This window comes from Sinocyclocheilus grahami, unplaced genomic scaffold (assembly GCF_001515645.1).
Source record: "Sinocyclocheilus grahami isolate Dianchi unplaced genomic scaffold, SAMN03320097.WGS_v1.1 scaffold49.1, whole genome shotgun sequence".
NCBI classification, from domain to species: domain Eukaryota; kingdom Metazoa; phylum Chordata; class Actinopteri; order Cypriniformes; family Cyprinidae; genus Sinocyclocheilus; species Sinocyclocheilus grahami.
The window spans coordinates 199,269-225,471 of record NW_015505228.1 but is presented as its reverse complement, the minus strand read 5'-3'; the positions used below and the strand labels follow the sequence as shown (position 1 = coordinate 225,471).

The 26,203-nt window shown below is 39.3% G+C and overlaps 1 protein-coding gene across 14 annotated transcripts in view; it reads right to left on the bottom strand.

Annotated features, from left to right (window-relative positions):
* Positions 1–1,049: 1,049 nt before the first annotated feature.
* LOC107582970 (voltage-dependent P/Q-type calcium channel subunit alpha-1A-like) overlaps positions 1,050–26,203 on the bottom strand; it is a 57,059-nt gene continuing 31,905 nt past the window's right edge. For 2 of the 14 annotated variants that reach the window (XM_016268998.1, XM_016269003.1), the window contains 12 exons: positions 25,083–25,210; positions 22,961–23,057; positions 18,725–18,830; positions 18,305–18,412; positions 15,953–16,056; positions 12,486–12,595; positions 11,371–11,506; positions 9,180–9,293; positions 6,456–6,497; positions 3,960–4,158; positions 3,605–3,849; positions 1,050–1,499 (listed from right to left, as the gene is read on the bottom strand). In XM_016268998.1, coding sequence (XP_016124484.1) covers positions 1,134–1,499; positions 3,605–3,849; positions 3,960–4,158; positions 6,456–6,497; positions 9,180–9,293; positions 11,371–11,506; positions 12,486–12,595; positions 15,953–16,056; positions 18,305–18,412; positions 18,725–18,830; positions 22,961–23,057; positions 25,083–25,210 — 1,755 coding nt within the window. In that variant the 3' untranslated portion in view covers positions 1,050–1,133. Of the gene's footprint in view, positions 1,500–3,604; positions 3,853–3,959; positions 4,162–6,455; positions 6,498–9,179; positions 9,294–11,370; positions 11,507–12,485; positions 12,596–15,952; positions 16,057–18,304; positions 18,413–18,715; positions 18,831–22,114; positions 22,212–22,960; positions 23,058–25,082; positions 25,211–26,203 lie in introns of all 14 variants that reach the window. The other 12 variants (XM_016269001.1, XM_016269004.1, XM_016269002.1 and 9 more) reach the window with 10 other exon arrangements.

Below are 26,203 nucleotides of genomic sequence, written 5' to 3'. Positions count from 1 at the left end.
TTTTTTTCTCTCCTATTATTATTTTGTTTGTGATTCTTCTTTCTTGCGTTTGGGGGTCTGAAGTGCAGGGTGGGCTTTCTTGTTTTAGTTCAGGTGAGTTCATCTCCGCCCATCTCCAACTCCACCCACAACTTACCCGCATGGGCCAACGCCTCCCCCTCACTGGGATAATTATTAACAGTAAACACAGATGATAAAACTCATCGATATTACCCAGCATCTGGACTGATTTTTGCAATAAACGAATCTCAAGTCAAGTTCTGTGAAATAAAAAGTGATCCACCTTTTTCTTTCTTTTTTTTAAACGAGTGCTAAAGAGTTCCTAGCGTCTCATTTCCGGAGGGACTGCGTGAAATGTCCTGGGGAAAAAAAGTTCAGACATTCCTCCTCCTTATCAAAACATTTTTATATTCTTCAGAAAAAGGCTAAGAACAGGATTTCGTATTCATAAGTCTTCATATTCACTGTCAGCTTTCAGGGAAACACACGGCAGCAGAGGAATCGGAAAAGAAACGAGAAATAGAAAGAAATGAATCATGCCTTGATCTCCCCTGTGAACATTCAGAGCACTGCCTAGTGTTTCCCCGGACAGAGTGGCCAATCCAATGAGAGTATCGCTTCACCGTGAGAGCGCGGCAGGACTCACCCCTCCCCGTCCCAGAGGCTAGCACCAGTCATCCTCATCAGTCTCACTGTAGGGTTCGTGGAGGCCCTTCCTGGGCCCTCTGGGATGAGGAGGCTTATGAGTTCCCGGGTGGGCGGGGGTGTGGTGGTGGGGAGTGGGCGAGGACGAACGGTAGCCGTTTGGCACGCGCCGTGGATGTGGCTGGCCCTGAGGGGGGGTGCTGTGGCGGGAAGTCCTGGGGGAATGTGGGTGAGGGTTGCCCTGCACAGGGCTTTGCTCGTAGGATGGAGGCTCGTGGTGATTGAACTCGTAGTCTTGGTCGTCGTAGAAACCGTCGCCCTCCACACTCTCCGTGGGGCCAGGGCCCCAGTGCGCATGACGGGCCGAGCGAGGAGAGCCATGGTGGGGAGGGGGAAGCGGGGGCTCGGGGCCGGGCGGACTGAACCGATGGGAGGTCGGAGCGGGGAGTCGGTTCTGCTGGCCCGGAGGGGGGGTGCCGCCAATGGGCTTACGGACCACGGGAGAGTAGGTGACGTGGGGTCGGGGCGTGGCGGGGGTTTGGGGGAGCTGACGCCGGCCGCGGCGGGGCGGGCTGGTCCCAGTGCGCATGACGGGCCGAGCGAGGAGAGCCATGGTGGGGAGGGGGAAGCGGGGGCTCGGGGCCGGGCGGACTGAACCGATGGGAGGTCGGAGCGGGGAGTCGGTTCTGCTGGCCCGGAGGGGGGGTGCCGCCAATGGGCTTACGGACCACGGGAGAGTAGGTGACGTGGGGTCGGGGCGTGGCGGGGGTTTGGGGAAGCTGACGCCGGCCGCGGCGGGGCGTGCTGGTCCCAGAGGTGGAGGGGACTGGACTGCCGCTTACTGAACTACTGCCCTACATGAAAATGGAACAAGGCAAATAAAACAGAACCACAAAATTAACCACACAACAAGAAGAAGGACAGTAGGAGATGGCACATACACCGCAGTCAGAGAGGAAAGAGCGCAGTCACGAGAGAGAGAGATACAAGAATGAGAGACATTGCAAAGCAGCAAGATGCAAACAACCATAAAATAAACGACCAAACGTAAAGCAACATATCACAGGGAAAAGAGAGGACACAAGAAAGAAAAGAACAACAAAAATAATTGAATTCTGTTGCAAGTGTGAAAGTAACTTGTTTAATTTTGGTCTTGACAAAACTAGGCTGGGTCAATACAAATTAAACTGAAAAAGAATTCATTCAGACTGGTCACATTATTGTTGGTCCTGACTATCACAATATTGTTGGAAATAACATTGTCACAATATAAATATATAGCATAAAATGACTGGGACAGATATAAAATGTTGATTCTTGAAGTTAATCATCATGTTTTAATACAAGAAACAGATGGGTTCTCTGCACAAATCATTTCACTAAATCAGTATTTAGTCGTGTTTTTCAGTAAAAATACCAAAACATTCTTAAAACAAGATTTACTCGAGAAGCAACAACAACAACAACAACAAAAAAATCATACTGACCCCAAACGTTTGAACGGTAGAGTATATGTAAAATATAGAATTAAAATATAGTTTAATTCTTAATTAATTCAAGTTCATAAAGTTTTAAATAAAGTTTAATAGTTTTTTTCTTGTCTTTTCTAACAATGTTTATTCTTAAAACAAAATAAAAAAACTATTTGCTAATGAGTTAGGAACATTAAACCCAATTAAATTAAGATTGTATGATTAATGTTTTAAATAACGTGGCTTCTCAAGTAAATTCTATTTTTTAAATGGATGTTTGGATAATTTTACCCCTAGTAAAAAAAAAAATGCCATAATTTATTTCAAATACATTTATTTCATACTGCAAATCTATTAACATATTTATTAACATAGTATCACTTGATGCTTACTGATATTAAATTATAGGCCTAATTAAACTTTATTTGGAGTATTTCTTTATTGCACAATGCACATTTCTTAATATTAAGCCTAAAATGTGTTTTAAGGATTGTGTGATCTCTGTATAATATCAGTCTTTAAATGCAAGATATTTAAAGTGTATCTTAAGTTTACTTGCAATAGTTCCACTTTAGCACAATCAGATATACTTCAATATATCTTTAGTTGGACCTCAGCACTACTTCTTCACAATTAAACTGCATAATAAGCACAAAATTAGTTGTTCCAATTTAGCAGACTTTAAGTATACCAGATTAGTATACCAAAAGTACAATTGCAGGGTATTTTATTAAGCACATACATGTGTACATTTATTTGTAGTATACTTAGCACAAAATAAATGTACTTCAAATACATTTTAGTATACAGTAGTCAACATTTGGAGTGGATCAACACCTTTCATCAAAGTTGTCCTAAAACCAAAACGCGTTCTTGTCTTAGGACAACTTTGATTAACTTGATTAACTACTGTATTTCTGTCAGGACCACTATCGCCAAAGATGATTGACAATTAGCATACAGTTTGGACTGGCGGTATGGTTCTGTTCTGGGCAAGAACTTCCTGCGCAGCCATGCAGCCTAGCATGGATGAGAGCAGGGAGAGCAGTGATAACCCCCCCCAGGGTAAACAGAACAGAACCAACATAAATGTATTGTAGATATCGTTAAAGTTCAATAATTTTATGTACACATTTTAGAATTTGTCTTATTCAAAGGAGAATCAGAAGGCTGAATCCTGACTGACAGAGGAGGAGTTGGGGATGGAGGAGGATAATTAGCTATTGAGCAATGCAAAAACTGCTGATAATACTGAGGGACCTTATATATGAATGCTTAGATAGGTGTCGTATTATGACCTGCCAGAACTAACGCTACGCTTGATATATTTTTTCTTTTCACTAGGGACCGAACAACAGTGAAAGCAAATGACTGATTACAGGAATTACAGGAAATTATTTTTTTCAGTGCTGCAGAAATGTTCAACTGTAATGTGTCTCTATGTGCATTATGAGCACATGCTCACATGTTATGAATGAATCGCCCACCTGTCTGTGAGTCAGGCACTCTCTGCCCTCACTTGGTGAGCGGGACCAGCGGCGGTCTCTCTCTCCAGACCCTCTGTGGCCGTAGTCCCCTCGTTCTCTCTCGTGTCCGTAGTGCTCCTTATCTAGAGAACCGTGATGGTGATGGTGATGATGGTGGTGCTTGCGGTCTTTGGCCCGGCCCCGGTCCCTCTCCTTGGATGGCAGGTCTCCTGACTGTGTGGTGGTGCTGAGGTCAGTGCCAAGACCTGCTAGGCCACAGCCAGAGAGAGGAAAAAGGGCATTACTATTAGCTCTCCTTCTAATAGTAAGAGAAAATGCCATCAGTACCATTATTTTATATGCGTTTGTCTCTGACCTGTGTCAGCATCAGTGTAGCGGCTCAGGGAGCGTTCTGACGCACGGTGACTGCGGTCTCGGTGGCGATGCCCATGTCTGTGACCCTCTTCTGGTATAACCCTGTCCATGGTATAGTCCTCACCCCGCATTGAACGGCCTTGACGCCCATGGCCCAAAGATGAAGCTGAACGCTTCATCGGACTGTTATCGGTGATGGTCTGCTGAGAGAGCCGGCACAGGAGAGACGGAGAGAAAGAGGTAGGGAGAGAAAAGAAAAGAGAGCGAAGGAAGACAGAGGATTCTGTTTATTGGAAATTAATGGGTCTGGAAGATTTGAGAAGGGAACTTCATTTCCGTAGTATTTCGTAACAGCAGGCAGATGGTCGTATGGATGTACGGCCCTGTTTACATCTGGTATTAACATCCGTCTTGGGTGAGTGGGAAGGTCTCTGATTTTGTGACTATATACACATCACTTGCATTACTGTTCAAATGTTTGGGGTCAGTAACAGTTTCGAAAAAAGAAAAAAAGGAAGAAATATTTCTTGAGCAGTAAATCAGCATATTGGCATGATTTATGATCATGTGACACTGAATACTGGAGTAATGATGCTGAAAATTCAGCTTTGCATCACAGGAATGAATTGCAGTTTTAAAGTGTATTAAAAAAGAAAGCAATCATTTTACACTGTAATAATATTTCACAATACTACTATTTTAACTACAATTTGATCAAATAAATGGAGCCTTGGTGAGCAGAACAGACTCCTTTCAAAAAAATCTTAAACTTATATAATCCAAAATGTATATTTACGTCTCTCTAAAACAAATCTGATAAGCATGTTTAGATATTTAACTGGAAAACTAGAGAAGCACCATGCTTACATCTGTATCTAGTACTGACAATTTGTGCCCAATCATATGTTAATACCAGGTGTAAATGGTGCCTATGATGACTTAAAACTTGTTTATTTCTGTAGGTCTGGGAGTTGGTGTGGTTTGCTTGTGTATGATCCGAGTAGAAGAGAAAGTATGTAAAAAAAAAAAGAGAGAAGTTGCAAAAGTTCGTGCCTTGCATGCATCAAGGACTGAATCAGTAAAAAAATACTCATACACATTTGAGAGAAGCACATTTCTTCAGCAGACCTCTCTCTTCATCACTCACAGTCATGCACACCACAGAGAGAGCAGAGAGAGAGGCCTGTCCAGACTTTCAGAGAGGATCTGTGGGTCAGCACCAGATAAATGGTCCAGGAAGAGGGACGTGCAGTGTGGGGTGGTTTGCAGTGGCTCAAGCCCTGGACCCTTTCCACTCATCGGACCTTGTGTGATCTTAATGATCTCATTAGAGCCTGTCCTTCTCATAAAAGTGTGAATTCGACTGTTTTCACTATCAACACTGACACCTAGAGGCATGGATGCACCATTGCATACAATCAAGGGTTTTCAGTTATTGACTCGTCTGTAAAAAAGACATGGAAGTAAGCTATTTTCTCACCCACTTCCATTACAGTAGGTTTTTTATTATTATTTACAATGATTAGATTTCTTAAATTTTTTTTTTTGCTGTGGACCAGTAGTTGTTTCTTCATCATTTGTTGCATTCAACAACTATATACCAGTATAGCTGTAGGTGCAACTCAATAACACATTCAAAGTTTCCTTAAAATAAAAAATAATAAAACAACAAATAAAAATATGCCATAGAAACACATGCCCTTTCCCCCCTTCAACCCACTGAACACCAAAAGATCTCTGCACATCTCTGCTCAAAAGCACAGTCACACATAAACACACACACCAGCACAGAAAACGGCACACTCACACTTAAAGACCATGGACACATATGCACACAAAAACATAACATGCACATGAACACACAGCACACAATGAGTGTTGCAAAGCACACAGATAGCAGATATACATTAGGAGGAGGCAGACAAGGAGTTTTGTGTGATTTGATCTGCATACAAATCTGTCTGAAAATATGTCTGTACCATACAGATAATAATAATGCCCCAGTATGCAAATGTTGACTTGAGTAACAAGAAAATTGTGTTAGACTTGATAATTTTGATTCATTAATGCAAATCAATTATAACTGTCTATTACAATGAATAGCTTCAAGACTCTTCACAACTGAGTCAATGATTTGTCTGTCAATACTAAAAATGTTCACAGAAGTCCCTCAGTATATTAAAACGTTTTAGTAAAAATATATCTATAAATATTTAATTTTCTTTTAATTATAGCAATAAACAGAAATATTAAATGAGCCTTCCTTAATTGCTTTCATTCTGTTAAAAAGGATTTTACTGAAATCTTTACTGTATTATGGTTGAAATGTTTCCTCTGAATGAAGAAAAAAAACCGAATAATGTCAAAAGGCCAATAAAACCCATATTGCAATAATGAAGATATTCAGGCACGAGTTATGTGATTTCCAGGGAGACAGAAAGTCAAACAGAGTGATAATGGAAAGAAAGTAATAATGAATGAGAGCGGTTGCACATACAGTGAGATTATCTCCCCGGTGCCGTCCTTTCCTCCGTGGCTGCTGAACAGCCATTTCCATACAAACACAAGACACAACAAATGTCCATACAAATACACACATAGAAAGCACATAGGGCCGCAATTCCACAAGACAAAAGCACATTAACAGTGGGTGACCCCAGGCATGAGAGAGAGAGAGATTGCACTCAAAAAAATAAAAAGTTGGAGATGGAGATTCATACATGAGTAAACGAGGATGGGGTGGACAAAAACGTGAAGAGGGGAGGAAATAGAGAGAGATATAAATAAAGAGAGAAAAGAGAGACACAGAGAACCTGGTTAGACACAGAAGCAGTGGAGACAAAAAAAAGACACTTACCACAGCAGTACACACACTGAGGACCAGAGGCAGTGTTACACGTCACAGTGCACCACACAGAATGATACGGTGAGGAACAGTACAGTGATCACGAGACACAGTGCCCATAGAGAGGTATACTACTACAACACTGCGCACACATACAGTACACGTATAAGCATGAGACCACACCAACAAAACTCTCTTGTACTTGGTTTCAGAAATTTATGTAAATAACTCACACTAGTACATGTTGAGTGTTGTGTAAGTACAACACATACACTACCGTTCAAAAGTTTGGGGTCAGTAAGATTTTTAAAATGTTTTTGAAAGAAATCTCAAATGCTCACCAAGGCTGCATTTATTTGACCAAAACAGTGAAATTAGTACTATTGTGAAATATTATTACAATTTTACTGTTTTCTGTTTCAAATGTAATTTATTCCTGTGATGGCAAAGCTGAATTTTCTGCAGCCATCACTCCAGTCTTCAGTGTCACATGATCCTTCAGAAATCATTCTAATATGCTGATTTGCTGCTCAGTAATCATCATTTATTGTTGGTGCACAATTAATTATAATGGTAATCAGTTCTTATTATTATCAATGTTCAAAACAGTTTTTGCTGTTTTGAAACATTTTTTTTCAGGATTTTTTAATGAATCAAAAGTTTAAATGAACAGCATTTATTTGACATAGAAATGTTTTGTGACAGAAATGTCCTTGCTGTCTTGTTAAATAAAACAATTAAAAAAAACATACATAAAAAAATGTACTGCCCTCAAACCTTTAAACGGTACTGTAATTACATAAACTAACACGCACACAAACACATGCTCACACAAATCTCAGTACCAACTCCCAAGTCACTGCTTGATTCACCTCAAATTTCACTGAGCTTAATGACCCTAAATGAAACACAATTCAAACTTGGCCAAAATATAATAAAAACAAAAATAGAGGGGAAGCATATAAAGTAATACTGGGCTGTAAATACAGAACTTATTTTTTTTATAGTAAAGACAATGTAAAAACACTGAGTAACGTCTTTACTAAGGGAGGAAGTCAGAGTTAGCCAAACTCAAAATAAAAATAAGAATTTAAAGAAAAATAAAGGTAAAGAGAAGGAGAGAAGGAATGACATATTCACAGAAATTCAAGGAGACAGCATGAGAAGAGAGTTTATTCAGAAAAAAAGGAAGCAAACCCAACCCTGTTTTTCTAATCTCTCAGCTCTTCAGCTCCCACAGCATCATGGGATAGCCAAGTGTGCACTTGTTATAGATTTTAGAATCACAGTGGATGCAGGGTCATGTCATGTGGGTATTGTGTTTAATGAATACAAAGCCTCCAGATGTCGTTCGTGTGACATCCTGCTTTTTGTATAATGTGTAGCAGGGAAGTGTGTATATTAGGGTTTGTATGAATGAGGAGGAGGCTACTTGAGGGCCAGTGATGAGAAACATGAAAAAAAACATTTAAATTATACCCTGTAGACCATCTAGACCTGCATCAAATATGCATCATAAGTAATGAGGGTGCATGTTGTAATATGCTAGATATCATGTATCTAGACAATTATAATAAGATAGTGTTTGAATGCAAAAAAATGTATTCTTGAATACATCACATACATTCAAACACATATTCTGATAATTACAAATACTTAAAATGCATATTTATGGCAAGTATGCTGATAAAACTATTAAATACTGACCGATCAAGCTTTGTTTCTTGTGGAGTGCCTCAAGGATCTGTTCTGGGCCCAACATGTGTCTCTGTGTGTCTCTGTGTGTCTCTGTGTGTCTCTGTGTGTCTCTGTGTGTCTCTGTGTGTCTCTGTGTGTCTCTGTGTGTCTCTGTGTGTCTCTGTGTGTCTCTGTGTGTCTCTGTGTGTCTCTGTGTGTCTCTGTGTGTCTCTGTGTGTCTCTGTGTGTCTCTGTGTGTCTCTGTGTGTCTCTGTGTGTCTCTGTGTGTCTCTGTGTGTCTCTGTGTGTCTCTGTGTGTCTCTGTGTGTCTCTGTGTGTCTCTGTGTGTCTCTGTGTGTCTCTGTGTGTCTCTGTGTGTCTCTGTGTGTCTGTGTGTGTGTCTGTGTGTGTGTGTGTGTGTCTCTCTCTCTCTCTCTCTCTCTCTCTCTCTCTCTCTCTCTCTCTCTCTGACTTGTTTGTGTAATTCACCCTCACACTTGCTCATACAGGACATCAATCCATTGCAGATGCTATAATTGGTTTTCTTTGCTTTATCTGGTCAATGGGCACATTTGTTTAATGCAAAGGCAGCAATGGAAAGTGGGTTGGAGGGTCAAGAAAGGAAGGACAGATGTGAAAAGTGGGTTAGAAGAAAAGGAAGGGGGAAAACACGAAGGAATGACAGGATGAGGCGCTCACTTGGTTGTCTGCTGGGAGTCGAGGCATGGAAGCAGCCCTGCCATGGCCTTCCATCGGCAGATAGTGCTCAGTGTCCGAGTACCCGTCCCGCCCCATCTCTCTCATCTCTACTGTCTGCAGAAACAGAGGGAGACCATGCATGACTGCCCAGGGACAGCAGGCAAGAGCGAATGCCAGGGGCCTGAGAGACAGGCCTAAGCACAGTGGATGGAAGGAGGACATCTCCACCTTCATCTCTACCTTCACCCTGTATGGAGATGCAAGAGTAGCAGGACAGTCCTGCCCCAGCCTTTGTTCTATACGTCGCTGCTGTTCGGTTTGCAAAAAGTACATGCATATGCAATACATGCAGGGCTTCAACTGCAGGATCACTGAGAGAAGATCAGGAGATTATGGTATTAGAAACTACTCTCTCTCTCAGATCACAAACAGGATATTCTGTGAACCAGCTTCAAATACATAGACACACATCTCTTGACTCTATGTTTAAGCACTTCTTTTAAAGGTTTAGACATCATTTGCTCACCCTCATATTCCGTATGACTTTTGTTCTTCCGTAGAACACAAAAGGAGGACTTTGAAGAATTTGCTGGTTACTCCTTACTGTGCAATTAAAATAAATGGGGACAGAAGCTTCCAAGCTCCAAAAAAAAAAGATGACAAAGAAGAATTAGGAATGATCTGTGCACTATCATTCAAAATGATCTGATGCCATATAATAACAACTATAAAAAAATACCAAAATATAAGTTGTTATTCATACATTTCTTTTACAAAGAGCTGTTGAATGCTGTGACTGGATCACTGAGTCAATGAGTGAACTGAACACTGATTCAAACAGACTGGTTTTGTAAACTCAATCAACTGATTCAGTCATTCATTCATAAGATCTGACTCAAATAATTTAAACATGAATCAGACATTGCTTTTCTTATGAAAATAGATGTTAAGATTTTCCCAGTAAATAGTGACATGAACCTCAGTCATCTAACTACCATATGCCTTCAAAACATTTAGTGCACAAGTTTTATGCACCATGTGCTTTTTATTTTTTGGTCATTTTGGAGATCAACAACCCCAGTCCTCATTCTCCATCATTATGTTGTAATGACCGCTCAGGATATTCTTCAAAAATTCACTGTATGTTTTATAGAAAAAAGAAAGTCATATTAGCTTTGATTGACATGAGGGTGATTAAATAATGGCATTTTTTTTATTTTAATTTGTTTTAGGGTGAACTACGTCTATGCTCTTGCAATCAAAAAATCTGTTCTCACTGAACAATACTATCTCACTGTTTCTGACTTTCATCTGCTCAGGAAAGCTTGACTTTTTCTAATCAACTTTAGAACTGTGTTTTACAGCTTTTCTTTTGTTACTTCTTATGCTGCCTTCCTCATTGATAAGCTCTGGATGCTGTTCCTGTCATGAATTTAATGAATAGTTGGGCTGGGCAGGAGTGTCTCACCTCCTAACAGTATAATGACACTTAAGACTGCGGAAGGGTTTCAACACCCTTCCCAGACAGTCGAATATGGATGCATATATTCAATGATACATGAGCTTCACTGTACAAAGCAGACATGTGAGAGTAATAAAATAATATAAACAGTAACAGAAGGACACACAGACTGAGGGGAAATATAAGAAAGAGAATAAGAGAGTGTGGAAGATAGTCCACCGAATTCAGTTTTTACTCAGCAACAGAAAAGGGCCTTTGTTGCTGTCTGCCAATGAGATGCACATGGATGAGGGATAGACAGACCAGCCATTCAGGGTTATGAAAACAAACCGCTCCAATGGACACCCTCCACAAAAGACTGTGAATATCGGAGTTGCTGTCTTATAAAGGCAGAGAAAACATTATTGATCCACTGAGACGTCCCATGGTTTGCCACTACATGAATGTTCTGAACTCTAATAACAAATATTATTATGCTGTGAGGGAGTTATATGCTGCTGAAGAATTCATAACTGATGAAATAGTGGTTCTCACATCACTAAAATATTGTTTTCTCATACAGTAGTGTGTGGAAACAATTACACTTGCATTTATTGTTGTACTAATCTGGTAATGTTTGAGGTTAAGTACACAGTTATGCACTACCCAAATTTAATTTTTATAAATTCAAGCATTTACATAAATACCCTCACCAAAAATTGTAAATGAGATAGGGCAGGCTCTGTGTACCTGAGAGTGTCTGCGGTTATCTGCGGGGTCGTCTGGGTGTTGGCCTTCAGGACTCCAGCTTCCTGCTTTCTGAGACATCTCCTGGGCTCGCGCTGTCACCCATGATTGGCTCTCTGGGATCCTTTCATCAACAGGCCTGACAACACACCCACATTTAGTCAGATTACAAGTTCTCTACACTCCATGAAGGGCTTAAGGCTCTGGTTTGTCACTCATTGTGCTTTTTAAATTATCTTTCTCATTTGATGTCCACTAGAGTCAGTCAACGACAAGGAAAATGTTGTACAGTGGCCTGATCTTTATTAACATTTGTTTTTTTTTGTTGTATGTAGAATAAAAAGTGAGCTTTATTTATTTATTTATTTATTTATTAATAGATCACTCATAGTTTTTGTCATTTGGAAATTATAGAAAAGAACAGAATAAAAATGTTTTTCACCAATGCATTTATTTCTATTTGATTTTTTTGTAAATTATAGTTTTTGTCTTTAAGGAATTATATATTTCAAGTTCAAGTTCAGTTTATTTATAAAGCACATTTCAAAACGGCCACAGGCCGACCAAAGTGCTATACAAGTTAGAATAAAAAAAATAAAAAAATGTAAGTACACTAATAGCAGCAAAACAGTTAAAACAGAACACTCTTATAAACTAAAAGCAACAGAGAATAAATACGTTTTGAGACATGACTTGAACTCAGACAAAAGATTAACTTTTAATTTAAAAAAAAGTTAAATTTTTTGTTGTTTTAATCACAATTTTTGTCTTTGGAAAACTATAAAATAAGTTTATAAAATAAATAAAAAATGGGCCTGCATTAATTGTTGTTGTTGTTGTTTGAATTCAATATTTCATTATGTCATATTTATTCATTTGAGTACATTTTACTTTGACTAAAATTAATACTGGTCATTCTTACCCATGATTGGGTTATTTAAAACTCATATTAAATTATTGTCATGATGTATGCATTAATATCAGCTTTGTTACCATTGACAAAATACTAATAAAAATCCCTTTGTTTACATTAGCAATTTCCTTAATAATTTAAATGAAACTATCAACCTTAACACTGGGAGAGAGACTGGGGAGAAGATGGAGAGGGTGCTACTCACAGATGATTTGCAGGGTGCTGTTGTGTTTCAGGAAGGCCAGTGAGTCCCTGTCCCACATCCTGGCTTGGAGACGGCGGCTCCAGACGCTGAAACATTAATGGCGTTCGATTCTGTGTAAGATACAACATGGCCTACAGCTGGTATCAGGCAAGCTGATGGGAAAATGGGGTTGGGGAAAGATATGGGATGCAGAGCATCCCATGTGCGAATGGGGAGGGAATCCAGCAGCGGTCAGTCAGGAGGCATTCCAGGAGCATTATGGGTAAATGAGTTTCCTGTGAGTTGTATTGTCTGAATCTGCCGATGGTACCATGCTGAGAATTCATTTACTTTCATTGTCCCAGTAAATGAAGAGTTTCTGTAACCACCTGGCTGCTAAAGAGTGGTGATAAATCTTGGTGTCATTCAGTAGACAGTAGATTGCTAGCTATGAGCTCATCTGTATGCTATTGTACACCTAAACATAGTCAACATTCACTTTTAGCAGATACGTTTAGAAGATCTTTCAAATGTTTAGGGTCAGTACGATTTTTTTATACTTTCATTCAGCAGGGACATGTTAAATTCATCAAAAGTGTCGGTAAAGACATTTATAATGTTATGAAAAATTTCTATTTCAAATAAATTATGTTCTTTTGAACCTTCTATTCATCAAAAAATCCTGAAAAACAAAAATCATGGTTTCCACAAAAATACAACAGTAATAATAAATGTTTCTTGATGACCAAATCAGCATATTAGAATAATTTCCAAAGGATCATGTGACACTGAAGACTGAAGTAATGATGCTGAAAATGCTTTAATGAAAAAATTACTTATACATAAAATGTATTAAAATGTAAAACAGTCATTTAACATTGTAAATTTGTTTCGCAACATTACTGGTTTTACTTTATTTTTAGGCAAACACATATGAGGCCTCTTTCAAAAACATTTTAAAATCATACTGACTCCAAACATTTAAAATTTAGCATCTGTCTCTTCTGGGAAAACAGATAAAAATATTTTGTCTCATCCTGTATTACATAGATTTTTTTGCCCAATCAAATGCTTTATAGAATGAGAATGTCATCATTACCCCAGATACCAAAATGAGTAGAAAGTCACAAATCATAGCAGTGATGTAATTATCCTATAACCAATAGGTTATTTAATGAAAAATCAACAAGCCCTTTGATTATGTACCACCCAAACCTTCTGTATGTGGATCAGTACGATTACTAATTTTTTTTTAACAACCCCAGAGCTTGTAAAACTGTGACTCTTTAGAGCCATTTTTGTGTGTATTCAACCCATAAAGCAGATAATTGGTACCACCGGTCAAAATGACACCTTGAGATTTGGAAAATGAAGGAAGAAAGAAATAAAAATCAACCTATAGTATTCAGTGAGAAACACAAAATGCATGTAGTATGTAAAGGCAGGTTTCATATAAAAATTTCATGAGAGGAAGTAATAGTTAATAAAAGAATGAGAGCTGATAAAAGAAAAGGAATCATCTGTGAACAACATGCACTGATTGAGTTTGTTTACTTAACACTGTCTAATGGATGAGTTAGGAGACAAGCTTAGCAAATTCAATGGTATCTGCCAAAACTGCTACATCCACTTGAAACATCATGGTTACCACTAAGATTGTACAGGCCAGCTTTACAAAACTGTGTTCAACTTTCATGTGGATGTATAGTTGTGGATCACATAAGAACAAAACAGTATAAAATGTAGATCAGGCCCATGCTGCATTACACTCTACTATTCATACTAATAGTCATCATCAATGAAAACACATATATATACCACCTTCATATAAACTACTGAGGAAATTAATGTGTTTAACTGTTACAAAAAAAACAATGAATTTATACTCTTTCTGCAACCAAAAACATAGTAACTGCTAATAATCAATAGTCATTGAACCAGTGGGATTCAATTACAGCAGGACACACACTGTTCCGTTATTCAGCTGGAAGAATGAATGGACATAATTAAAACAACCTATCAGATATACTGAAATATTAAACCACCCACTGCAAGTGACTTCATTCAATGAGGAATTAAGTCGGTCAGTCAATAAGTTTGGCAATTAATTATTAATCTAGAGGTTTATGTGGAAGAGAGTAATCATGCAACGCAATACTTTACAGATTGTAAAACCCTTTTAAGGGGCAGCCTCTTACAAGACTTCCCAGGTTTATTCTATTTCCTTCCACTTCTTGGAAGGATGCCAAAAATGTCACCAATGTGATTTAAAAGTCACAAATGTGATTTAAATCCTTAGATTATGATTATAAATCCAGTTTTCTAAGAAAGATGAGTTGTGAGATGAGATGTGGCCTTTCTTTATCAAATTCCTTTAGCATCTATAAATGTTTTTTACTAATTGAAGAGATCAGTTTAATGTTTCTGAATTCACAATTCAGTTATGAAAATGATGTACTTAGCAGACATTACATACTTTACTCTAATTCTTCTATGTCTTAAATGACAACAACTACACTGTGCATCCAACTGAGTGCAGAAGGATGCCTGATTTTTTAAATCCTGACAGAGCTTAAAGGTGATGTGTGTAGTTTTATCAAGTGTAAAACTATCTTCCTTGTCCAAGCTTAAGGTAAAACTTTTCCCTCATATTGTTACGTATATCCAAGTGAAACAGCACCTCAAATTAGAGGGAAAAAAAGTATGACAGTACTTGATTTTGTCCATCTAGAATTTAATGGTTGCCCTGCCCTCACGATGATGCACACATCATCAGAGGAGGCATATCATTGGGGCAAAGAGGATTATATTGCTGAATATATGGGGCCACATAAATTGAGTTTGGTGTGGGATTGCCTCTTTGTCTGTCCAAAAGCAGTTGGCAAAGTTTGAAGCAGTCATTATGTTACCATTCCATTTGGTGAAACTAGTGACGCAGAAATTACACACTTCATCTTTAGCTCCACATAAATATCATATTTTGTGTAATGTAAGGCAGAGATGCATTTGTGAATGTAGTACTTTAATGCCAAATGATTGTTCTAAGTAACAGTAAAATGTTGAGCTGTCATCACTATTGATAGTTGATGCATCTTTGCAATTTAAAGATAAAGGGCAAATGAACTAGGCAAGCCTATTGGACTACTAAATACAAAGGAGGTTATCGCTCAGTCCCAAAATGAGAAAGGTGAGTGCATTGTCAAAAATGTATTCTCAGATTCCACATGAACTGTGACAAGCCGCAGGAACACAGCATATTTACTGTGGTTCCTCATCTTTTTTGCCTCTCAATAGCTTCTCACTTAGAATGTTCTTTAAACAACATCAGCACCTCCAGTGGCATGTAACTGGCTCACTATCGAAGATACAAATGTGTTTACGCTTCAGAGTCGATGGTGAAAATGAGCATTTAGCACAGCTGAGGACTGTTTGTCACAGCTCATTGTGGACTGAGATTGTGATTGCAGGGTGAGAGGATGACGGCGTACCTGTTCATCGTGGATAGCCTGTGTCCGTTTGGCTTTACTTTGCCTATAATACTCCATGATCATCATGGCAGCATAGATCTTTCCCACTGTCAGGTCTGTCGCTGCTGAGAAAAGGACAAGTTACCCTGCACGATTAGACAAGGTGAGATGGACCCTGAGCGAGGGGGATGGGAGTGAGGACGGGACGTGCACAAGACAAACCCAGACGCACAAACTCACATGCACAAACAAAGAGTGTCGAATCGACACACACACAGAGCCAATGGTCTTTTCACAAGCAGACTGATTAAAATGGCTAAAACTATTCACGCACTTCATTTTTACGATCAATATTTTACATACTCCATTTCTACTGTTTTAAGTACAAAAGTATTGCAAGAACTGACAGCAAACTACAGCATAATTCCTGGCTACAGTAAACAAAGTTTCTCAAAAACGGTCTTTGCCGCTTTATGAAACCGAGTTCACATGGAGAAGTTACTAAGAGTAACTTCAGACTAGGTTTACATGCCATGCTTAGTGGTGATTAAAGCCATGGTCACCACATCTGTATAGGATCTGCATAGAACAATGAAGATAGCAATTAGCATCAAACAATACAGTTCTAAATTACTACATGCTTGCTGCAAACTCATCTAAAACATACTACTAGCATTATAATTGTGTCAAAAGCTTTATTGCCTCATGTGTGACAGCAGCGCCACCTCATTTTCTCATGCTTTTTTGTAGCATCTGGCTAGCATTAGGCTAGCTAGTTTTAAGCATATTTCATAAGATAGTTAGCTTTAAGCATGTTTTTAACAGCGAGCTAGCACACAAATCTCATTGGTAGCATAATAGTGGTGCAATATATATATATATAGTTTTAATAATACTATTTTACGTACATCTTGTCAGGAATCTCATAACCCCTGTAGTGAAAAGACATCTATAGAGGGTTGATCTATAGTAAGGCACCCCCTGGTCTCAGGCATAGTGAGCTGGACATACACCAATGTGTGTTATCAATGTCTTTTGTTGCACTTGTCTTAAAATATCTTTGTTAATATGTTTGTGTGTAAAGTTGCAGTCGACTGCCCTTTTGAAAAAAACAGCATATGCTGGTTAGGTATGTTTTGACGCTGGGATGCTGGTTTATGCTGGTCCTTTGCTGGTTTATGCTGGTCATGTGCTGGCAAAAGACCAGCATAAACCAGCAAAGGACCAGCATCCTCGCGTCAAAACATACCTAACCAGCATACGCTGTTTTTTTCAACAGGGTGTAGTGAGAGGGAAGGAGCTAAACATGCAAAAGCTAACGGCAACACCACCAGGTGCTCGTGAAACATCATTCAGCGCTTTTTTTTACTGCACTAAGGCCCTAAGTAAGCGCAAAGTAATTAAGTTTTTATGCACACTGACGTAAATACCATCATTATAATAGTATACCCAATTTTTTTAACCCCGCATACAACAACAACAAACTACTGGAGATGACAACGACAATAGACGACTATGTTGACAAACGCTTATATGAAGACATTCCAAGATAAACAGATCTACAGTTTGCAAAGGCATTTTCATTGCTCATAACTTTTGGAAAGAAATAGTGCAGACACTGGACAAGGGTAAAACTTTCTAGTGTGCAGGTGCCTCTAGCATCTGTGTTAGTGCACGCTATCAAATGGAGTATACTTTGAAAGGCTATGTGTTTAGCTGTTCGCAACAAAAACTAAAATATACTTTCTGCAACTACTCTCTTGGTTCATTTGCATGTATAGGCCTTGCATCTATTTATACATTTGCCCTATACAAACTGCAATCAGCAATTTTATTGTTGGCATGTTTGCGCCATTACTGGATTTGAATAACACTGTGCCACTTTAGTATAGGGACCAATTCTCACTATGAACTAGTTGCTTATTAGCATGCCTATTAATAACATATTGGCTGTTTATTAGTACTTATAAAGCACATATTCTGCATGACCATATTCTACATCCCAATACCTAAACTTAACAACTACCTTACTAACTATTAATAAGCAGCAAATTAGGAGTTTATTGATGGAAAAAGTCATTATCAAAGGTTTGTTGATGAAGAGAATTGGACCTTAAAATAAAGTGTGACCAATAACACATACTTTCTGCGTCACTTTCAATGTCTACGATTCATTCTCAGTGAATTTCCTCTTCTGTGATCAGTCTGCAGTCTAAATGTGTGGTATACATCTATAAGGGCCCAAAATGAAACTAAGGGTACAGGCCTGGACCATCAGGGGGTGCAGAGCAGTGATTGGGCTGGCTGAGAGAAGCTGTCCTCGGGTGGTAAAAGAGACACATTGTGAACACACCAACCTCCTAGGCAACTTACACTTGTGGGGTGTCACCAGAAGGTCCAGATTCTTCTGAGAGAGATTAGGCCATATCGCCATCATCTCCTTCCTTAGTTCAGCATCCATCTGGTGCTTATCTACGCCTCCTATTTACACAGCAACAGGTACACGTACACACATATATGCAGACGTATTTCCACAAACACACACACATACACAATTTTTGTTAAGGTTTGAACAATGTAGTGTCCAATCTTACGTAAACGTATTGTGCACAAAATCTTACAAATTCTATATTTTACGAGACATTATATACAATGGGGTCTTTTTTGAGGTTTGACCAGGTTTAGAATAGATTTGAATCTCAATACTTTTGAACCTTAAACCGCTACAGGCAAATACATCAACTGTTCAAACAACAGGAATGAATGAAGAAAGTAATGCCAAACCTTCCCCACCCTTGGCGATCTTGATGTCCAGAGCAGTTCGGATTAAGGCCATAAGTGTGGAATTAAAGTGCACTGTGTTGTCATCAGCAACTGGCAGATCCATCCGCAACAGTCTCTGTGGAGAGCCAATCAGGAGCAGTTAGAAGAGCAGCGCTACTGAGATATATGTGTGCTTTGAACCTCCAGGTAGGGTGTGCTTTTGGTGTGTGAGAGGAAATGGGAGGGGAAAGGAGGGAGGGATTTTCAGGGTTAGCTCTGTGACCTTTGATACTCAGTGCAAGAATTCAATTAGAGCTGTCTTAGTGCAGTAATCGAGGAGGAGACTGATTATTGGTTTATGAGATTGCTGTGGAAGTTAATATATAAAGAACAGTTCTGTGGTCTAGAACAGTGGCTTGGTCTGGTTGGTCACAACCCAAAAATGGGCCGTAAGTCTGTTCTCAGAGAACAGCAAAAAAAAAACTGAAAGCTTAGTGCATTTAATACAAATACAACTACCACAATTGCTTACAGTCAGATGTAACAATAATAAACAGGCTTATCAACTTTTAAAATTGAGGAGGAAATGATTCCCATTTCTTTTGTTGTTGACCTCAAAGGCTGTTTTGCAGTATTTTTTCTGCAAATTCATTTGTAATTTGGTGTGACATGACCACAAAAATCATGAACAAATCTATGTCACCAAAGTAAAATAAATCATACTAAATTAAATACAATTTAAATGAGGATAAGCATGATTGTACTGACCACAATGTATTTTGAACATTGAATTGTTGGCTAAATATTTGATTTTAAGGACATTGTTATTAGTTTTGTAAAAACTTGGGTCCTAAAGCAAAACCAGTCAAAAACCACTGATTCAGATGTCCATGAAACTGAGGCAGCATTTGCTACAAATCAGATTTGTATCTGTATGATGGATGATGTATTTTGTTTTCAAAGCAGCATCTGAGCTGTCAGTCAAAGAGCTTTTCCGGGAGGAGGTTCACATTTTAAACTCAGACCAGCAGATGAAATAATACATTAAAACATCATTACGTAAACGTTTTAAAGTATAATTCATCCTGTACTGATCTGGGGAAAGATTATACTTAAACACAGAAAGTCATAATTGCATTGCACAGGGTTAAATGTTACCTCAATCCTTCCGTTACCATGATACCCTCTGCGATGCAATCACTCACGTTACCCGGTGTCTCCCCGTCCTGCTCCATCCCAGAAGAAACACTCACCCTCCACCCCCACTACCCTCTTTCCCAGCATGCATCATGCAGTCACATGCATCACAGGACAAGCAACAGAGCAGCCAACACTGAAAGCATCATCTAGTTGGTTCATTTCAGCTCATTCATTTAGGTTTAGTAGTGGTTGCTGTCATTGAGACTCAATCATAGATGGGCTACTGGATAAAACAAGAGCTCGATCCAGATTCTCTGGTCTCTCAATGCAAAAAAGATGGGTGCAGGCTATTGGTTTAGGTTAGAGCAGCATTCTCCAGAAAAAAAAGAACAAAAAAAGGAAATGGCTTTGTGAGTTGTTGTTGTGAAGAGGATGAGCTAAGAGTGAAGATTCGGCTACCTGCTGCGCAAGGGTAATACTTTAATGCTACGGATGATAAAGAGAAAAGCAGTGGGCTGTCAGAGAGGAGCACCGGAGCAGGAAGTTGGTTTAGGACTGACAGCTTTTACAGGAGGAGTTTGGATGGCTGAGATGGTAGTGATGAAAGAGACAGGACAGAGACAGTGACACCAAATTTAAAGAGAGCTCAAAAGCTACATGAAAATCAGAGGGAAAAGGAGAATGAAGCGGAAGATAAAGCTACAGGAAACATAAGAAAGGAAAGCTCTACCACAGGCTGGTCACATTCTCTACAGGCGATCCTCTATTATGGGCCATAATGTTTGACAGGGAGAAAGAGGGTGAATGCAATGGTCGTGGTCAGGTTAGCGGGCAGCAGAGACCCCGTTAGACAGGAAGTGACCTGTCTGACTGAATACACAGAGATTGTTGGTCTTCCACCACGTTTATGTTGGTGGAGATCACTGAACACTCTATGAAGCAAAATATTTAATGAAATGGGAGATCAAATTGGACAGAGGAAAATGGAGGGGGTGGGGAAAAGGTAAGCGAAAGGAGATTCATTAAGGGCACAGATCTCCTTTCCTTCTAGTTGTCGTTCACTGACCACAGGGTGAAATGTCAGTGTACGGTTGCAGACAGACAGAGAGAGAAGAAGAAAGCGAGAAGAAGCTAAGGGAGTATCTTGTGGGAGGGGCCAGTGGCCTGGAAGGCGGGGCATGCAGATGATTGGCAGAATGTAAAGAGGAGGGGCTGGAAACAGATTAGAACTGCATTGACAGAAGAAAGAGAAGTGGGAAAAGGATTATTTGTGTATTGTATCAAAATGACTTGATTTGTTCCTTTGTAGGGCCATAACGCTACCCAGGGATTACATGTGTGTTGTTGCGTATGTGTGTGCATGTGTGCTTATCTGTGTATTAAGCGAAAAAAGAGAGACAGAGAGCTGGTCCCAAGAGGAAAGGGTCCCTAAGAGAGCGGCATCCACAGAGCTGAGGGACTCGGAGGACTAAAGTCCTTCAGGCCTTCCTACCACTGCTGCACACGCACATTTGGGGGTGTTTTTTAACGTGTGTGTGTGTGTGTGACGATGTGAATAGACAATATGCACGTGTATGTGTGTACATGTGTCCCAATTTGCGTACTCATGCACTATTCTATGCCATTTTATAGTAGCGTGTTCACACTAAAAATTTGATGCATGATGCACTTAATTGACCAAAATAATGAAGTTTGGAATGTTGGACACTTCATGCACTCAACTGTTGCCGCTTTCCTTATGTAGCAAAGGTGGAGGGACAACCAGACTTTGATGCTGGATGACAAATTAACCTTATATAATTCATAAACTAGACGGTAGTGCATAGTATAAGTGCATAGTGTGTAGTGCATCATGTGGGACACTGCATTTTTTTGTTTATTAATCACATTGCATCTCAGATCTGAAATTCAATTATTGATCACTGCTGTACATTAAAGCATAAGAATCTTGCTTTAATGTATTGATAAAGGTGTAGAATGTAAAAGCAAATCTGAGACCTTTATGTTTCATCCTTCGAAGTTTCAAAAGCTATGAAAGTGTGCGTTAGTGTATATGTGTGCGTGTATGTTTTCATACGGTGCAAAAGTGCTGAGAAGGTTAGTCCGTTCCCGCTTCCCTGTGGATCGGCCCGCCTCAGTCTAACACCCTCGAACCCGGCCCTGCCACCAGAATCACAATAGCGGCCTCCGTCAGACAACGAAGGAGGAAAAGAAGGAGAGAAAATAAAGAGAAAACACCAACAGTACAGACACAGCGCTGGCCACTCGGAGGCCCTCTACCTTGTAGGCAACCCGTGCAGGGCACTTCTTCCCAAGGCCTAACGGAGGAGACATGTGCCTGAGCATCTCATACATATCCCTGAAACTGATTCTGCCACTGGGCAACCGAAACAAAAGAAAAACCAAAGGAAATGTGCATGGGAGAGAGAGAAAGAGAAGAAGAAAAGGGGTAAATCAAAAAAGAAGGGATCAGGAAGGAGACGGGGAAGTGGGAGGGGAGGAGAACAGAACAGAGCAGAACAAAAAGAAAGTTATTGGCCTGGACGAAAGGAGCGGCTTGGTAAACTAGGCTGCCGTAAGACTGATGATCGGTCATTTGTGGGTAAGGGGTGGGGGGAGGTGGGAGGGGGTTGTGCTGAACGTCTTGAGTTGCTAAAAAGGCGTTCTATGCAATGGGGCAGGTTGCATAGAAGAGCATGCGGGCTTCAGAACAGGCATAAAGTCCCGCTGCTGGCAGGGCGTTGTAATGAAGTTTAATGTCAATGCAGTTTCTGTCCCCCTCCACCCAGAACAATGCACGCTACCATACCAGCTAGGCCTAGCCGTGCCTCAACAGCAAGCAAAACAAAAATCAAAGATGGCTGATTCGTTTGGTTTTTTTGTTTGTTTGTATTTCACTTTAGTGGTTTTCTCGTTTGCTTGTTCCATACACACTAGTGCACTAGTTCATGCTCCTGTAAGTGTCGGCATTGTCCTGCACATTCTCATTGTCATATCAAGTAGAATGCAAGTAGAAATGGTGAGAGTACAAAACCATTGTTGAAAAGAAAAAGAAGAGGAGATAAGCGACATTCATTGCATTCTGGATGCTAGCAGGTAATATTAGTTTTTAAGTGGAAGTCAAACCTTGCAGGCCACCCTATGAGGACATTTCTTGCCTAAGCCCAGAGGGGGGTCGATAACTCGCAATAAACTGTACATATCCTTATAATGAATGCGCCCGCTGTAAGAAGAATACAGGGAAGTTAGAGAACACAACTCAGAACAGAGACATTGTCAGGAAGAAGAGCACAAGAACAGGAAGAGAAGCACATAATCACACACATTTTCTTATTTGCTCGTCACCGTTTGTGCCGTCAAATCTGTTCGCACACCTCCATATTACTGTTCCTCACCCGTCTCTGCTTCACTTCTTGTTTTTCCTTTATTCCTTACTTTCACTTTTCAGTTAGTTCGGTTTTCTTCCTGTAATTCCTCTTTAGCTGGCTTCCTTTCCTATCCTTTCCTTATCCTCCCTCCCTCTTTTTCTTATTTCCTTTTGTTTTCTTCCTCTTCCTCTCTTTATTTACTCCTTACCCCTACATGAATTTCTCCCTTTCTCTTTTACTTCCTCATTTTTCTCTTCTACTTCCATTTCCTCCATTTCCCTTCCTCCCTCCTTTCTTTCTTTTCCATCTTTCCTTACTCATTTTTCTTTATTATATATATATTTTTATCATTTATTGCTTCCTTCTTTTTAGTTATCCTTACTTGCTTCCTCTTTTCCTTCTGTTAATTGTATTCCTTCCTTCATTTAGCTTCTACTTTCTTTTTCCCTTCCTTTCTCTTTCCCTTCCTTACTCTTTTCCATCATGTCTTTCTTTCTTGTTTCTTCACTTGTTTCCTGCTTGCTTTTCCCAATCCTTTCTCTTTTCCTTTCATTATTGGTTGTTCTTTACTTACTGTTTTTCTGGCTTCCTTTTGCTTTCTCTTTCTTTCACCTTACTTTCTCTTTTCCTTCCCACCTTCTACCTCCTTCCTCCTTTCCTTTCATTCTTTGTTTTCCTTCCTTCCTCTTCCCCTTTCTCGTGCCCTTCTTTTCACCTTCCTTTCTCTCTTTCTCCCTTGAAGTTTACCTTTCTATTCACTTTTCCTTTCTATATTTCTTCCTTATTTTCCTTTCCCTTTTTACTACATCTTTTCCTTTCTTGCTTCTTTTTCTACTTCATTTCCCTTCTTTTTTTCGTCCTCTTTCCTTCTTGCTTGTCAGATTGATTCTGCCATTCAGAATGAAGACTCTCTGGAAGACTCACTCTCCGAAATCTTTTCAGCATAATTTCCCTCGGTAAAAAGGCTTTAATTCAGTCTTTTTTTCAGTCCTTCCTAGTCTTCTCTGAATATCTGATTAACTCTCGGTTGCCCGCCTACGTTACTGTCTAACACACAACATTAGGGTGACAGGCACTGGAATGCAGATACCGGGAAACTTAGCGTGTTCAGTAGAAGGGAGGGGGCTGGCACAGTAAGTTTGGCTTGCAGTATGCAGTATTCCAGAGTGGGAGGACTGGGACTCACAGAAGGGCACGTAGGAGGGTTTGGGGGGGATTGATGGATTTTAGCAGAGCTGAGAAGCTCAAATCCATGATCCCTTTCTCTCAGCTGGTGCTGTGGTGTTCTCCTCGCTGTTTGGTCCAAGGTAGGATACAATGAAGCCAGGCTCTGTACGTTAAAGACTTTGCCAGAGGCCACAGCTCTATACCGATGTCAAAAACGAAGTGTTCCAGTCGAACACATAAAAGAGGGCCAATGTGGTCTGTTATATAGGACAGAGGCTATATTTACAGTTGTGAAAATGTACAACACATTTAAAGCACACTGTCCTTGCACGCAAGACCAAAACATGTTAAAATAGCCTCTTTAAAATGGTGTGTCCAGCAAATTTAAGGGCCAAAGAAATTTGAAAAGTAAGGGTCTGTTACATCCAATTCTGCATTTTAAAAGAATCCATGGTCTCACATTTTAGGACATTATCGATTAATTACCGAGAAACATGTTATAGACAGTCTAATGGCATCTATTTAGTACTACCAAGAGTGTATGAATAAGTTTAGTGAGACGTGTAATTAAACAATTATACATTTTGTTTATAAATTTGCTTCATGTTACTAAGTAATAAGTACTTTTCACAATTAGTATGTTACATACAAGATTAGTATATAATAAAATATTGAAAGAGCATGTTTATGTGTGCAAGTGCACATAGGCTCACCAAGCAGCTGGATCATACTCCGCCCAGATTCTCACATACTCGTCCAGGTGATGGGGTCCCAGGATAGAGGAGTCACGCGTCAGGTACTCAAAATTATCCATGATCACAGCCACGAACAGATTCAGCATCTACACACAGGTAAATCACAGGACTAAGCAGACAAATCTGATGAGTTGAGCTGTAAAGTACACACCTCATGTACATGACACTATGTCATTTCTCCGCTTTTAAGCAATATTAATACAGTACAATTATGGATGTCACACTGTATTTAAAAAAATGGTCAGTGTAGTTGCAGTTTGTAACATAATCCATCACATTGCACATTTTAGGTAATATGTGACCCTGGACCACAAAACCAGTCTTAAGTCGCTGGGGTATATTTGTAGCAATAGCCAAAAATACATTGTATGGGTCAAAATAATAGATTTTTCTTTTATGCCAAAAATCATTAGGATGTTCATTAGGATAAAGATCATGTTCCATGAACATATATTGTAAATTTCCAACCATAAATATATTAAAACTTAATTTTTGATTAGTAATATGCATTGCTAAGGACTTCATTTGGACAACTTTAAAGGCGATTTTCTCAATATTTAGATTTTTTTGCACCCTCAGATTCCAAATAGTTGTATCTCGACCAAATATTGTTCTATCCTAACAAACCATACATAAACGGAAAGCTTATTTATTCAGCTTTCAGATGATGTATAAATCTCAATTTCGAATAATTGACACTTAAGACTGGTTTTGTGGTCCAGGGTCACATATAATCAGAGTACATTATGATTACTTTTAGATTACATTTGACCGTACTCGTTCACCATATTGATTTAAAAGGGATAATCTTGTACCATATTGATATAAAAAAATAGTAATAAAATACATTCTATGCATTGTAATGCATTAAACACAACATTACGCCAAGGTTTCCCATGGGGTTCATAAAGGAACTGCAAGGGGTTGGTGAGTTTAATGAAAAGGTAATAGTTAATTAAATCATAGTAATGTAAAATGAATAATGTAAAATTTGGAATCTTAATATGTAATCCAGATTACATGTAATCAGTTACTACCCAGCTCTGTGTATGTATATATATATATATATAATACGATAT